Here is a 16,158-nt window from a genome sequence, read left to right as displayed (position 1 = left end):
GAAAAAAAAGTTGGGAAGTACACATGATTTTGTCTTCATGCCCCTTGGCATCAAGAATAATCGCTGGTCGCATCTGATGCTATACCAACCCTGATTAAATAATAAATAGTGCACAGACTTCGGCCAAAAAGAAGAAATAATGGACTTTCCGAGGATAAGGAAAAGGTATAGTATAGCGGTATTTCTTTCATATTTTATTTTCCCCTGACCAAGAAAATTATGACTTTGATTAGCTTACTCTATTTATTGCGATGAAAAATAATGCAGGGATTCGTGGCCTCTCAGCTTTGTATAGAACTAGGATAATGCTACGCATGGATGGATTGAACACTTAAATATAGGAAGTATCGTGGGCTGCCAAGTCCATCATAAGCGACTGCACTTCTTTGTTAGGCCATTATCCTCAAGCTTGGCTCACCTTTAAGCTCAGAGATGCCAACAAAACGGCCAATTGGGTCATGAGGGGCCATTGAACTGGCTCCCTCCCACTGAATTAGAATGCTAATCCTCTTCATTCCCTTTGCTTAATCTTATGCTTAGATATTGAAACTACTTATTATATGTTTTTTGACAAGTAATGAAAGCTACTTATTTCGACAATATATATATAGCATAAACAATTATTAGAAATAATTAGGATATTTCCCTTGATAGTCTAATTCTGATGCCAAGATAAGAAATAAAGGACAAGAGAATCGTGTAATTTTTTGTATAATTTTGTGTATTTAATGAAAGAATAGTGCATGAGTATATTAGATGACTATTTTAAATAATAATTATAGTCAATTAGGATCAATCAAGAGTATGCATAATCAAGCGAGATATGGAAAGTCTCCAAGAGATATGTACAATCTTGAGATATATGCAAAATTGAGGAAACTACTTAATTATCTCTAACAAAGATCTCATTTTAATCACAAAATATAAATGAAAAAAACTTAAAAGTTATCTCCAAAATTAAAAAAGAAAGATGACAAATCACTAAAACCTATTATGTCTTTTGATTTTTGTAACAACTTTATCACGAGAGATCATCTATCTATCTATCATCACTATGATTTCAATTATTATTGCTCCAGTAAAGTGAAAAATGGGTCTTATTTTCCTTCAATTTTTGTTAAAAGAATTTCTTTAATCAATCTTCTTATTGTTGAGTTCCGAACATGGACATCATTCATTTTGCCCAAAGTTTGGCAGCAAAAATAGGAGGTGGGGAAAATTATGGTAAAGAAAATTGAAGTGGAGAAAACAGAGGTGAACAAATCGATTTTCCTTTTCATTGTTTGGAAGAGGGGAGAGTGAAGGTGAAAAAAAGATGAAGAAGAGAAATATCAGGTTTATAGATAAGTTCAAGTACAAAATACGGATCTGTCATTTTGGGAAAGTATTAAATGTCCGTCTTTCAATTAATTCTCATTTAATCACTGGGGTTTACTTTAGTGACCACCCTTCCAACATGAAAGGGGTAGGTGGGGGATTCGAATTCCCACTTTATTAGGTATTAGTGTAGGGACAATTTAATTTCAAGTGTAGATTTCCACTTTCACGTCCTGCAAGGAGACAAGATAAAAATATGAGAGTGAAAATTATAGTAGAAATAAAATAGGACCGATAAAAAAAAAATTAATTCTCATCTTATTCGGCAAAAAAATTTAACCAGGGAATTATCATTTTGTGTCCTTCCTTTCCAGTTGCGTTGTTGTGGTTCAACAATGAGGAACCTACTCTCGATCTATTAAATCCTCTCATTTCATCTCTTCATCTTCTTCGCCGCACTCGCAAAACTCTCTCAGCAGAGAACGGAAGAAAAACAGGAAAACATCGGACCAAATGGAGAAGATCGAGCACGCAACTGTTCGCACCAACGGCATAAACATGCACGTGGCGTCGGTCGGTGACGGTCCCGACACGGTCCTCTTCATCCACGGCTTCCCGGAGCTCTGGTACTCGTGGCGCCACCAGATGCTGTCCCTCGCGGCCCTCGGCTACCGCGCCATCGCGCCCGACCTCCGGGGCTACGGCGGCACCGACGCACCCCCGCGCGTGGAGTCGTACACGGCGTTCCACGTGGTGGGGGACCTGGTGGGGATGCTGGACGCGCTGGGGATCGGGCGGGTGTTCGTGGTGGGGCACGACTGGGGGGCGATCATGGCGTGGCACTTGTGCCTGGTCAGGCCCGACCGAGTGAAGGCGCTGGTGAACACGAGCGTCGCGTGGTTCCCCAGGAATCCGGAGAGGAAGCCCGTTGAGTCGATGAGGGCGACGTTCGGAGATGATTACTACGTTTGCAGGTTTCAGGTGAGGACCAATGTTAATTAGTCGAGATCCGGCCTTGGCTTGGGCTTGAATTTTTAAACAATTTGCGAATCGACTCGATTCGTTTCCCAGTTTTTGTGGTCAGCTTTTGTTGTTATTAGCGAACGAGTTAATCTTAATTACTTTCCTGACTATGTATGTAATCTTTTATGCTTGGTAGGAACCTGGAGTGGCTGAAGAGGACTTTGCAAAAGCTGATATCGCCAAACTCATTCAGCTATTCCTCACAGGCCGTGACCCGAGCCCACCTATCGTGCCTAAAGATGTAGGGATCTCAGGATTGATCAAACTACTCGACCAACAACAGGTTGAGTTGCCCTCTTGGCTGACCGATGATGACATCAGCTACTACGCCACCCAATTCAGCAGGACCGGCTTCACCGGAGGATTCAACTATTACCGTTGTTTGGACTTGTACGTTCCTCTCTCTAAGCTTATCCTCTCTTACAGTTTGATTGTTGAAGATGGTTCTGATAAAAATTTGAATGACACTGCCCCGGGTGTGGGATCTAGCTTGAGTTATGGCGAAAGTTTATAAGGTAGAAACTGGAACTATTAATTCATATTGTGTTCGAGCCCGGTTCCTCCATACCATCAGCAATTGCTGCCTCTGGATGTGTTCACTTCACATTTCCCCAATGTTTAGGTAGATGGATTTATGAGGAGGAAAACACTAGAAAGTTTAGCCTAAATAGTGCTCACAACATAAGACAATGGCTAATTTTATCTAATTCAGTATCTAATAGTGTATATCATCTATAAGTCAAAATAGTGAAAGTGATTGTTGAACATTCTTTTTGGAATGAAATTTTAAGATTTTTTTTTAGTGAGAAGTAAAAGTTAGAAAAAAAAATCTGAGGCTATGCGAAACATCATTTAGGGAATTGAAAATATATTCAGGTAAAATAATCTTATTGTACATAACATATCTTATGTGACAAAGAAATTATAGATTAACATTAATCAATATCATGAGATAGAGCTTAATAGGGCATCCTTTGGTTCAGTCCTATACGAAGTGTAGTAAAATATAAGATGGAAGCAAATCCTACCTAATAAAAGAATGACGGTTGCATAAAAAACTGAAGGAAATAGTAGTGTTGAATTGAAAAAAGAAAGTCGATTTAGAAAGAAAATGGGACATCTAAGATGTTTGATATTAGTAAAATTTGGAATGATAATATTCATTCAAAGCATGGGCAAGTATCCTAGCTAATTTGTATTCCCGACCTAGTTATTGCATCTCACGCTTTTCAACAATTTAAGTAGATGTGTCTTCAAATGGATACGGATCAATCTTGTTTCATGTAAATGATGATGGACCAAGAGTTAAAATTATATATTCCAACTTCAATCTTCTTTTTTAATGGCGTAGCAATCAAAATGATATCTGAAATCCATTTAGATCTCTAATAAACTCCTTTATGGATGCAGAAATTGGGAGTTATCAGCGCCATGGACTGGAGCACGAATTGAAGTGCCGGTGAAGTTCATAGTGGGGGACTTGGACCTCACCTATCACTTCCCTGGCGTGAAGGAGTACATCCACGACGGTGGGTTCAAAAAGGCAGTGCCCAACTTGGAAGATGTGGTGGTGATGGAAGGAGTGGCTCATTTCCTCCAGCAAGAGAAGCCTCAGGAGGTCACTGCTCACATCCATGACTTCATCAAGAAATTCTCATCTCCATGATCTAGTAGGGTCTCATGTTGTCCCTCATGATGGTGTCCATCATTATTGTTCACATGGATATTGACCGTGGACAGTAAAAGGGCACAAGAATAATTGAATAAAGAAAAAGTTTATTTCATTCATGATACATTTCATGATAACAAACTAAAAATGATCAAAAATGAAATTTGAAAATAGAAATTGGAAAAATCAGTTTTTGGAGCTTTTGTTTTTGATCTTTGTCAAAGCGCGCGCGCGCAAATGGTTAATATCGTTTGGGTTTGCTTTATTACAAAGTCTATGTACTTCTCGTGTATCTTTTTGAGTATTGAATATAATTTTCTTTTAGAAAAAAATTCATTAATGGTCACAAAATTAACTTTATACTTCTCTCTATTTTTTCCTGAGTTTTGAACAAGTGTTTGTTTTTAGTTATTGAAAGAAAAAGGAAATACTCAGCGGCTGTTCGCATTCTAGAAAAGAAGTCCATCTAGTGATTCAAAAATAATGTAATTTATTTCGCCTCTCCATACAATAAAATCATTAATTCATCACGATGTTGCCCGAAGAATGGAAGATAGTACCGCACGCACATGGATTGCTGGATGATAATTAGTTTTTACCAGACGATCTAACAATTTCTTTTTTTTTTCTTTTTGTTTTGTTTGTATTTTTGCTAAAATTCCACATTTTTTTAAATGCCACGTCATGTGTACTCAACAATTATTACGGAGACACAACCCCATGAATATTATTTTTGTAATGAGCTTGAGCTTATTCATATCCTACCTCGACATAATCATCAAGTTTTTAAGGGGCAAGCTAGCATTTTGATAACCTATGATATAAAGTAACTAAAAATTTGAAGAACGAGTTTGGTTGTTCACATGGTTTTGTCTTCATGCCCCTTGGCATCAAGAACAATCAGAGGGCGCATCCAATGTTCTAGTAACCCGATTAAATAATGAATTGCGCAGAGACTTCGGCCAGAAAGAAAATTAGCGCACTTCTTCCGAGGAAATTAAAAAAGGGATAGTATTGAAGTATTGCTTTCTTATTTTCCCCCGACCCCAAAAATTATGAGTTTAATTAGTTTCACGTTGATTTTTTTATAATGGAAAATAAGTGCAGAGATTCGTGGCTTGTCAGCTTCGTACAGTATTAGGATCATGCGATTCACGGATTGGTTGAACACTTAAAAATAACATGACGTAACTAGTGTATTTTCTTTGATTGTCTAGCATTGAGACCAACACAAGAGATACGTGAAAGAGGTAATTGTGTAATTTTTTTATAATTATGTATATCTAATAATGAAGAGAGTATTTAAACTTTATTATGTGACTCTACAAAAAAAAAAAAATCAATTAGATCAATCAAGGATATTCATTTGCCTTATTGGAAAGTATAATGTTAGAATATTTAAATAATAAGTTACATATTCATCTAATAGTTTAAATTTTTAAAATGGTTGGCCGTGATTTTATAAAATCTTACATAGAAATTGAATTTTCTTTCTTCGCTGGAAAGATCATGACCTAACTAAAATCTTTATAACGGAGGGTGCAGAATAAAAACCTCTTTTCTTTTCTTGCATATGATGTTTATGTTAGCTTGTGTTGTTGCTTTGGTTAGGGGATGGATCGTCTAGAAGTTCCTCCGAAAGAAAAAAACTGGCCGTTTCTACTGTTAGAATGCTCTTATCTTTAGGTGTCGCGGTTGCTGGAAAAAAAATGAAATGTGAAACAGTTTTGTTGGATAACATCTGGGGACCGATTTACATGTGACAACATAATTTACATGCATGCAGCACAATGGAAATTGTGTACAATCAATCTTATTAAGTGATGTTTATCTGTGGCACATGTTTTTTTCATAACAAGTTGTAAAGTTTCTAGTATTCAAGGTAGATTGTTACATGTCATACCTGAGCCAAACACGTCAATAGATTCTTATAAGTTGGTTCGCAGTACTTGTTTTCTCATCTAGAAGTTGAAGATGGTGTTTCTGTATTTGATGCTTGTGCTACTACAGAATTGATTGACTGAGATGGGAAAAGAGTAGGAAGGCAGAAAATTACGGGAGAATTCTTGTTTTTTTTTTGTTGGAAACTAAAATATATATTAGATGGGAAACGATTTACATCCTGCTAATATAGCATCCGAGAGAATGATATCGACAAAAGGGAGGGGGAAATATAAGCCAGTGTCTAGATGGGCCAATAGATGCGTGAGCTTTAGCGGCCCGATCAGCCACTAGGTTGGCATCTCTACAAGCGAAGCGAATTGAAAAATTAGGGCAACTCGAAAGAAGATCGTGGAGAGCATGGAAGAGGTGCCTCTCGTTCCCGGGGTTGCGGGCTGACGATTCCGAAGGATCTCCACCGATTGGAGGCAGTCCGATTCAATCTGAACTCGCTGATGATGAAAGCCCTGATTGATCAAATGTTGGAGAGCTCGAATAAGGGCAAATATTTCCGCCTGAAAAGCCGAAAGGGCTGGGACTGTGGCCGTAAACATATCGGTAAGATTTCCTTCATGATTTCTGTAAATACAGGCGATCGTGCCGTGCTGTTCGCCAGGAATGAAAGATCCATCAACATTACATTTGATAGTGCCCCGAGTCGGAGGTTTCCATTGACGTTCCACACTGACTCTATCATCTTTTCCTCGAGTTTGACAGGGTTGCAGGGACTTGAAAGTGCGGCTGTTGATGAGAGCATTTTCCACGACGCGAGTAGGATCAAGGGTCTTCTGTCGAAAGATGGCATCGTTTCGCTGATGCCAAGTTTCCCACATCAGATAGGCAATCTCTTCAAAACTTGGGGAGATCTGAGATAGAGCAGCTCGGAAGCTACCCATTCCTCCGGGCGTCGACGGAGGTAAGTGAGATAGGGATTTTAATCTTTTGATGATTCCAAATTCCTCTCGTCCAAGGACAATAGAAAAAGAGATGTTCTAGGGTTTCGGGATTGTTCGATTGCATAGACTACGGTTTGGGTTTGGGGCAATGTGTCCGAGAAATAAGTTAGCTCGGTCGCGAGAGAATTTTTACATGCTAACCACATAAACACTTTAATCTTTGGGGCTGCTGTCATATGCCATATCTTTTTCCGAGAGATGAGCAGGGTTTTGGTAGGAGGATGAAGCCGAGGTGTGAGGGTGACTAAGGTTTGAAGATAAATAGTGGTAACAACTCTTAACGAGAAATCCCCGATGTAGTTTCCGTCCACACTATTTGATCGACCCCATAGAGGAATTTATAGGTGTACTGAAAATTGATTGACAAACACAGGCATTGAAAAAATTTGAAATGAGATCCTGTTTCCATGTTGAATTGTCTGAGTTGAGAATGTCCGCAACAAGTAGTGGTTCACCCTCAAATGGTTGTCCTCCTATTTTGCCTGTTAATAGCCAATTATCTGCTCGAATATTGATTTGTGAACCATCCCCACTAACCACCCGAGTTTAGGAAGAATTGCATCGCGGCCTTTTAAAATACTCGCCATCCCCAAGAGGGCCTATATCCTAATGTAGCATTTTGAAAAGAGGATTGTTTAAAATATAGACCTTTGAAAAGCTGGCTCCAAATAGCGTAGGTTGCTGAAATAGTCGCCATGCTTGCCTCCCGAGCATTGCTAGATTGAATAATATCGATCACGAAAACCCATACCACCCTTTGCTTTAGAGTGCTTTAGATCTGTCCATGCTGTCCAATGAATACCAGCATCATTATTATTTTTGCTCCACCAAAATGCTGACATCTTCCTTTCAATCAATCTGCAGAGTGACAGGGGGAGCTTGAAAATGGACATGGCGTACTGAGGTAACGCCTGAATAACAGCTTTTAATAAAATTTCTTTTCCCCCTTTAGATAAAAGGTTTTCCTTCCACCCTGATAACTTGGCATTAATTTTGGCCAGGATCCAGGAGAACATCTCACGTTTAGAACAGCCCCAATCCGAAGGAATGCCCAAATATTTGCCATATTTGCTGATCACAGGTATGCGCATTTCTCTGGCTAAATTATACTATAGAGTTGTAGGGCAATTCTTGCTGAAAAAAATGCCAGATTTGTTTCTATTGATAAGCTGACCAGTAGCATAGCAATACTGGTTTAGAATATTCATAAGATTCTGGCATTCCATTACTGTTGCTTTAAGAAAGAAGACTGAATCATCGGCAAACATTAAATGAGATAATTGAGGGCATGATTGGTTGAATTGAATCCCCTGCAAGTGGCCTATGCTTACCGCTTGATTGATAACAGTAGATAATGCATTAGCAATCGGAATGAATATGTAAGGGGATAATGGATCACCTTGCCGAATTCCTCGAGTTGGTTTGAAATATGGGAGTTGTTCTCCATTGAATCGGATGCTGAAAGTAGTTGTAGTAATACAGGCCATGACCATAGAAACCCAGTGATGTGTGAAACCCAATTGTTGTAAATAAGCCGCAAGAAAGTCCCATTCAACCCTGTCATAGGCTTTTTGCATATCAGTTTTTAGAATAAGATTGAATTGTTTTGATCTAGATCGAACCTTAAACTGGTGAAGAACTTCCTGGACAATCATGATATTGTTTTGAATTTGTCTGCCTCTAACAAAAGCTGCCTGTTCTGAATTGATCAATCTAGGTAAGCATGATCTGAGTCTATTAGCCATGACTTTAGATATAATCTTGTATGCGAAGTTACATAAGCTAATTGGACGATACTGAGATATGCTTTCTGGATGCTTTACTTTTGGTACCAAAGTCGAATTGTTTGATTTAAATGAGGATGCATTGAACCCGATTGGAAGAATTCTTGCACTTGTTTTGACAATAGTTGTTTTGATAATGTTCCGGTGATGTCGATAAACCGGCGTTAAGACCATCAGGGCCAGGAGCCTTGGAAGCACCCAGCTGGAATGTGGCTTGATAAACCTCCTCCTCAGTCACCTGGCATAGTAAGTGAGCATTAATTTGTGGTGTGACTATAGGAGGACACTGAATTAGAAATGGAGTAAAGTCTCTAGGCCCTGCTGACTTGTATAACGAAGAAAAACCCCACCTTTGTGACATCTTTTAGTTGCTATGGTTCTCGGATCCATTCTGGTTTTCATCCATTAACATACATATACGATTTCTTTGCCTTCTTTGCATTGTACATGCAAGGAAGAAACTGAAATTTTATCTCCCCATGTTAACCGCCTTTAGGCGTGAGCGCATTGCCCAAAACTGTTCCTCCTGATTCCATAACTGTTGTATTTCTTTCCTTATAGAAGCCGCTAACTCCTTGTCTCCCACCTGATATGAATTGCTATTATTGATGATTTGGAGCTGTTGCTTTAACTGACATATATGTTGATTGGCATTGCTAAAACGGGATCTGCTCCATCTTCCAAGTTGGTGGGAAACAGTCTTTAATTTGGAAACTAAGGAGGTGGAGTTACTGTTCCATGCCGATTTGACAACTTCATTACATTCAGAATGATTGCTCCAGAAAGCTTCATAATGGAATGTCTTTTTTGATTTTGCAGATTGATAGTGAGTATGCAGCATAAAAGGACAGTGATCTGATCCTATCGCAGGAAGGGCAAAAACTTCGGTAGAAGGATAAGATAAACTCTAGTCCAGAGAGCAGAAAGCATGATCTAACTTCTCCTTTACCAAATCTGAACCCTCTCTGTTGTTGGACTAGGTGAATTCACAACCTTTGCTCTCCAATTCGATTAAAGCACAATCGTTAATCAATTTGCGAAAGGATTGCATTCTGAGAAACGTTGCTGGCCTCTTTCCCCGTTTTGTTCCATGGAAACAGGAAATCATTGAAGTCCCTAATACGGATCCAAGGTAGGTAATTAGTAGCATAGATAGTTCTGATTATATCCCAAAAATCCTGTCGAGTCTGATATATGGCAGGAGCATGAAGACAGGTGATGTGCATGGAGACTGCCAAAGAGGGATCCATTATTATCAGATCAACAAAGTGCTGACCATCCTGAACAACAGTTACATCATAAAGATCCGTCCAAAAAACTGCCAGACCACCTGACTGCCCAACAGGATCTCTCAAAAAGGAATGAGGGAAATGAAAGCGACGTTGTAAGTTCTTCAATACCAGTTCTACATTCTTAGTTTCCATTAGGAATACTAAATCGGGCTTTTCAGAGGCTATCATAGCCTTAAGGGATTGAATTGTCAGGGGATTGCCCAACCCCTGACAATTCCAACTCAGTAGTTTCATTGATGACGCGGAGGCTGTTGCGGGCCAGCCTCCAAAGCCCTTTGACAGGTAACATCAGCCATAAAAACATGAGTATCTAACAAATGGGATTCATCCAGCTTGGGTAGAGGATTAAGTTTAAACTCATATGGGGAATATCTCTTAGTTTTCTTACTTGAACCCCCCGCTATCTGAGTTCGATGGGTCTTTTGTTTCTTCTATGAAGTAGTATCATTTAAAGGCACTTGGATTCCTTTTAATTTAGTAATTGCAGGAACCAAATCCGTCGTTCGAGAAAGAGGAATTTGAAGATGTGGTTCATTTAGAATATCAGGAGGGGGAGTAGATTTCTTTGGAGTTGGCTCCGGTGGAGGCAATGCAGGGAGTGGAAGCAGCATAGTTGGAGGAGTTTCAGGTATGGTTTCTTCCATAGGTTCCAGATTGGGTTTGGGGTTGTAAAAGGCATCCCAATAAGGGCTATTCTGTTTGACCTCAGCCCTTAACCACGGGCCATATACCATTGTTTCTCGGCCGTCAAATTGTGTTTCATCATAAGGAAACTCTTTGCAAGACGCAAAGATTATGTCCTAGTTTCCCACATGAAAAACAGTAGTGGGATAGTTTTCATACCCGAAATCAATCCATAGTGCTTTGCCTGCTATACTTGATAAGTTTACTCGATGTTAAAGGTGTCTCGTAGATCAAGCTCGATGCGTACTCTACCGAAGTATCGAGTTTAATCTCCAAGACTCTACCCATATCTTTGGATCGCTCGGCTCAACAGTTGAGGAGTGTTCCATTCCAGAGGTAATCCAATCACATGAACCCAAAAGGGGCATTTAGAGAAATCATAACAGTGTAATGGAGTTTTTGGTTGCCACGGTCGTAGATTAACGAGATGACCCGAAAATAGCCATGGACAACCATCTAATATCCGTCGTTTTTCTATTTCAGATCTGCATTTAATGATGTAAAGGCCACTATCGTTTGCAGAGATGTCCACATAATCAACTCGCCATGCCTTCTTCATAGCAATTTGAAAAGCAGGTAAGTTAACTGTAGGATTGGTGAAAATATTACCCACGAGAGTTAGTCGACATGCAGCTATATTATCTGTAGTGTTGACATCTTCCCAGACCTCCAATTGTTGTTCGGAACAGAGACGGCCCAGTCGATGACATAGTGAGGCAATACGAGTGGAATTTTCTTCCTCTTCAGTAGCCATTTGAAAGGTTCTAGGCTTCAAGAAGAGGATATAGCCGCAACAGATGGTGGAGATGAAGATTACTCAGATGCATGTCGAGGATCGGCGAACATGCAATTGAAAAAACCAGCAAAGAGCTTCAGAGGGAACTGAAGAAGGATGGAAAGATATTCTAGTTGTGAGGAAGAAAGTCGAAAGAAGAAGGTAGAAGGAGAAACTCGAACATATCACGAGAGAGAGCTCTAGCAAAAGCGAGAGAGAATTCGAGAGGATCATGACATTCCTAGTTTTACGGGAGAATTCTTGTTGAAGTTTCAAATTAGGACAAGTGGTATTCAAAGAAGGATTGCCGAGTTTAGGGATGGTGACTAGACTTGCTCAATGGATGGGCAAGGTAGGCATAATGAGGAATACGAAGACGGTGTGTCTAGTAGCGGGTGCCTTGCGGCATGGTGGATCAATACTAGTAGATCGATTGTGGCTTGTCAACTTATTAGGACCTCTTAAGCTCATAGGTTCGGAAGCTAAGCAAGCAATTTCATTCTATGGTCGCTCATCCTTGGATCTATATTCAAAGAAAATTACATTCTTTCATTGATGGGCAGGTTTGTAAAATGGTTTATTAGACTACACGCTTGTTTGACAATTGCATCTCTCATGAAATCCAACTTCTAGTTAAGTTTGCTCTAACTTGGAATAGCCTACTTCAAACGCATGACTTATTTAAGAAATGTGAATCAAGACGCCCCTAATGTCAAATCCAAAATTTAAATTAAGTTTGATAAACTTCAGACACCATGTCAATCTGATTTCGTACCCATAGTAATTCTTATTTTGATTGCCATTCCTGTTTTAAACTTGTAATGTGATCTACTTTCACTTGCTTAAAACATGCCGCAGTAATCTACCCAGAAAAAAAAATCTACAGTGCCTTAGGTTTTGTCATTGTTCGCGAAATAAAGCGTATCCTTTAATTTTCTCATAAATGCGGTTAAAATGTCCAAGGATTACAACATGAAACCTCCTCTCGGTCAAAAGACATAGAGGAGCACTTTGGCTAAAGTGTTCTGAAGCCCTTTCATTTAGGGGTGTGCATGGTTTGGGCGGGCGGTTCCCAACCTAGAACCGGGAACCGCCCGCTAAGGACCGGTTCCGAAAAATTAGAACTGGGATCCACCCGTTTGTTGCATGGATCCACCCGGGAACCAGACCGCCAATTCGGTCCAGTTCCCGGATGGATCCAACCGGTCCACAAAGTGCAGTATCCCATCCCCTCAAATCACGACTCACCACCTTCAGCTTCAACATTACCCTCTCTCTCCCTCTCTCCTTCTCCCCTACAGATATTGGTAGAGCTTTTAGATTCATCCCCTGAAGCTTGGCAAAAGCTTCTAACTTTTCAGCTCGTTATTGTAGTTTTGACATCCATCCCTGGTCTCTTTCTTCTCTTTTCCTTGTTGCTCAGTCCTCAAGGGAAAGGAAGAAAGAAACCCATCATTTCCCCCTGCCTATCTCTCTCTCTCTCTCTCTCTCTCTCTCTCTCTCTCTCTCCATTATCTTCTCGTTTTGCACGAATTCAAAGGACCTTGCCAGCGAGGCTCTCTGGCTTTCGCTCTCCGAGCTTTCCCTTTTGTTGAAGGTTCGTTCGTGAGTTCGTTGACATTTGATAGGGCCACTCTGCATAGTTTTTTCTTGGTTTTGTTTTCGTTTCAGGGTCTCTACTTCTTGCTTCTTCTTCTTTTGATACATTGCATTCTTGTTTCTAGTTGCGTTGGGTGGTTGGGTTTAGATCTCGAGGGTTGTCGCAATTCATGTTGGTGTTTTCGGATCATACTGTGATTTATTGCTTATGTTTTGAGAGGCTTATCTTTGTTATATTGGGATAAAAAGTCGGTTCTTTATGGGATTCCTAAGGCTATGGTTGCACATAGGAAGGAGGGGGGCAAAAGCCAATCCCCCGCAGAGATCGTTGCAGCTCATGAAAAAATTAATCAATCCGGTCGGGGTGGGCGGGTGGACGGATCTGCCCATGGAATCGAGAATCGGACCGGTACTTACCGGTTCCCATAAATTGGAACCGGGAACCGGACCGGTTCCCTCAAGAACCACTGGTTCTAGGCAGTCCAGGCGGATCCTGGTTCTTTTGCACACCCCTACTTTCATTACATTTCACCATTTTGTTAAGGCAAAAAAGAAGAAGAAAAGCTTGCGACTTCGATTGTGCCATCTCAAGTGATCATTGAATTTCTTTTTTTAAAGTTGCTTCAACTATTGTTTCTCTCGAATGGGAACTTCCGCTTGCAACCGTAGCTTGTCACCATCCTTGGGGCAGTATAGTAGAACTATTCTGTTTCAAATCATGGCAAAATTATTAACGAGAAGCGAGACTTGAACCCAAATAAAACAAAAATCATGGACACTTCAAACAAGATTTTTGAGCAAACTACTCCAACCTTCACTAGTAGCAAGAACGACCCCGGCCTTTCAGAAACAAGAACATGAGGCGTTGATCAAATGGCACTAAAAACACAAAAGCCATCGATCCGGACAGTATCGCAATGCTAGATTTAGCGCCCAAAACCTCTTCTTTTTTTGTTAAATCTTCAAACCCAATAATTGAACTCAAAAAAGGAGGAAAAAAGAGACGGGATTATATTTATCGTTGCTCAGTGAAAGGAGAAGTCGTTTATTAAAAAGACAATCGTATCAGTATGGAACCAGTCGTTTATACCTGGCGGTTTATGGGACCAGTCCTTTCCAACTTGGTGGGGCAATTCATGTGGCCGTTCTCTTTATATGATCAAATCCGTGATAGATACTTAACTGAACAAGGTAGAAGCTCAGTAATGACAGCAAAAAGGTAAGATACTATCACCTTCTGAACACTAATATCGAATCGACGAATCATCACTTGTGAATTGAAGGGAGAGTTACGAGGCTTCATGTGTTAAAAGCTCATTGGGGAGTTTCGAGATACATGCCGTTGAATTTTTTTGCCGACCCGTCAAATGGGTACCTTGTGGACGACACCTGTGCCTTCGCTGCGGAGGTTTTCGTCATCAAGAGTTCGGGAGTCGGCGAATGTGTAAGGATGCTAAAGGAGAGCACACCGTATAATTATGAATGGAAGATATTGAGGCTCCCAAGCATAGAGGATGAATATAGACTCTTTGATGTGTTCACTGTTGGAGTCCTTGAATGGTAGCTCCTATTTACAAACTTCCTTCCAATGATAAACTTTCGTTTTTGTTGATTTATTGTTCGTCCTATCTATTTATCACTATTTTCAATCTTTTCGCAGGAGGGTGTGGGTATTCCCATGTGGTGATTTGGATGACGGGCAAAAACCTTTCAATATACCTCTGGTTATATAATTCCGAAAAATTGGCTTCTGGTCATAAAGTGAACGTGAGGTTCGTCATTCGGTTGAAAGGCCAAAACAACATTGTACTCCATCAGCCGGAAGGTGAGTATTTGTCCTCATAAGTGGAGGAGTGCTACACTTCAAAGCCATTAGTAACAGAAAGTCTAGAGTAATTCCAAAGTACAGTGCTAATTAAATTGCACCTGTTAGGCTGTTAGCAAGGACCGAATTCGATTTGTTCATGTAGTCCATATGGTTAGAAACTGCTGAAATCTCTCATATTTCTCAACTCTAATATTCTACTCTCTTGCTTTGTCTTTGCAACCTTGCAGCTATTACGAGATGGTTCAGTAGCTCCATCACGTATAGGGGTTGGTCATCTTTTGTGCTGCTGAAAATGATTTGGGAAAACTTGACGGATGATCCATGTGTCATTGAGGTTGAAGTTACTATGGTTGACATCTATGTAGCACGCGACACCGACACGCGACACGCGACACGCGACATGACACGACATAACACGCCGACACGTCATTTCTTAAAAATAGAGAATTTCGACACGTTCCGATACGTTATATATTAAATATATATATATATATAATAAAAATAATAAAAATAGCCTAGAATTAAATTACACGAAAATATTAAATAATATCATTCATTATTTTAATTTGTTATAATAATACATAAAACTTAGAGGAAAAAAAACATTGTTTAAAGAAAAATGCTGAATTTAAATTTATTTATTTATCATATATAGCATTTTTTTTATTACTTCTTTCATAGTAAAAGACTTTTAAAAAAAACTAAAATAATTCTAAAAAAAACTGGAAAAAAAAATTTGACTCCGTGAGTGCATATTTATAGCAATTTTATTACTTCTTTTATTACTTATTTTGTGTATATTTATATTTTGACCCCTTAAGTATTACAAATTTTTAAAATTGACCCCGTGCGTGTTGGAATCGCGTGTCAAAATTCTGGACTCGCGTGTTAGAGCATGTCGGAGAGAATTGACCACGTGTCGGATTTTTCGACACTCATTGACCGCGTGTCAGAACGCGTCGGGACGTGTCGGGACGTGTCGGAGCGTGTCAGACACGTATCAGAGTGTCGGACACGACACGAAAACTTCCGGAGAGTATCCGTGCTACATAGGTTGACATAGCTAGCAAATTGCCATCACAGCAAATATATGTACTGGATGTGTTCATAAACGAACAATCACGGTAGTTCTTTCCTCACGACAATAATAAATTAATTGAATGTATTTGTTGACTCCTTCATATTAGTTGATAGATGGATTATACATTTATGTAAAGATGAAAAATATAAATAGTGAGTAAAAAGAACAAAGGCTCAATTCAGTCTTGGTCCGGTTTGTGCAGCCCACAA

General features: G+C 39.7%; 1 protein-coding gene across 1 annotated transcript; it reads left to right on the top strand.

The window, feature by feature from the left end:
- Positions 1-1,701: 1,701 nt before the first annotated feature.
- On the top strand, positions 1,702-4,128 carry LOC104426780 (epoxide hydrolase A). The gene is made up of 3 exons (XM_010039933.3): positions 1,702-2,298; positions 2,477-2,730; positions 3,751-4,128. The coding sequence occupies exons 1-3, from the start codon at positions 1,831-1,833 to the stop codon at positions 4,004-4,006; spliced, it is 978 nt and encodes a 325-aa protein (XP_010038235.1). The 5' UTR covers positions 1,702-1,830; the 3' UTR covers positions 4,007-4,128.
- The last annotated feature ends 12,030 nt before the right edge of the window (positions 4,129-16,158 follow it).

This window comes from Eucalyptus grandis, chromosome 11 (genome assembly GCF_016545825.1).
Source record: "Eucalyptus grandis isolate ANBG69807.140 chromosome 11, ASM1654582v1, whole genome shotgun sequence".
NCBI classification, from domain to species: domain Eukaryota; kingdom Viridiplantae; phylum Streptophyta; class Magnoliopsida; order Myrtales; family Myrtaceae; genus Eucalyptus; species Eucalyptus grandis.
The sequence above is the reverse complement of the archived record's forward strand: the minus strand, read 5'-3'. Positions and strand labels throughout refer to the sequence as shown.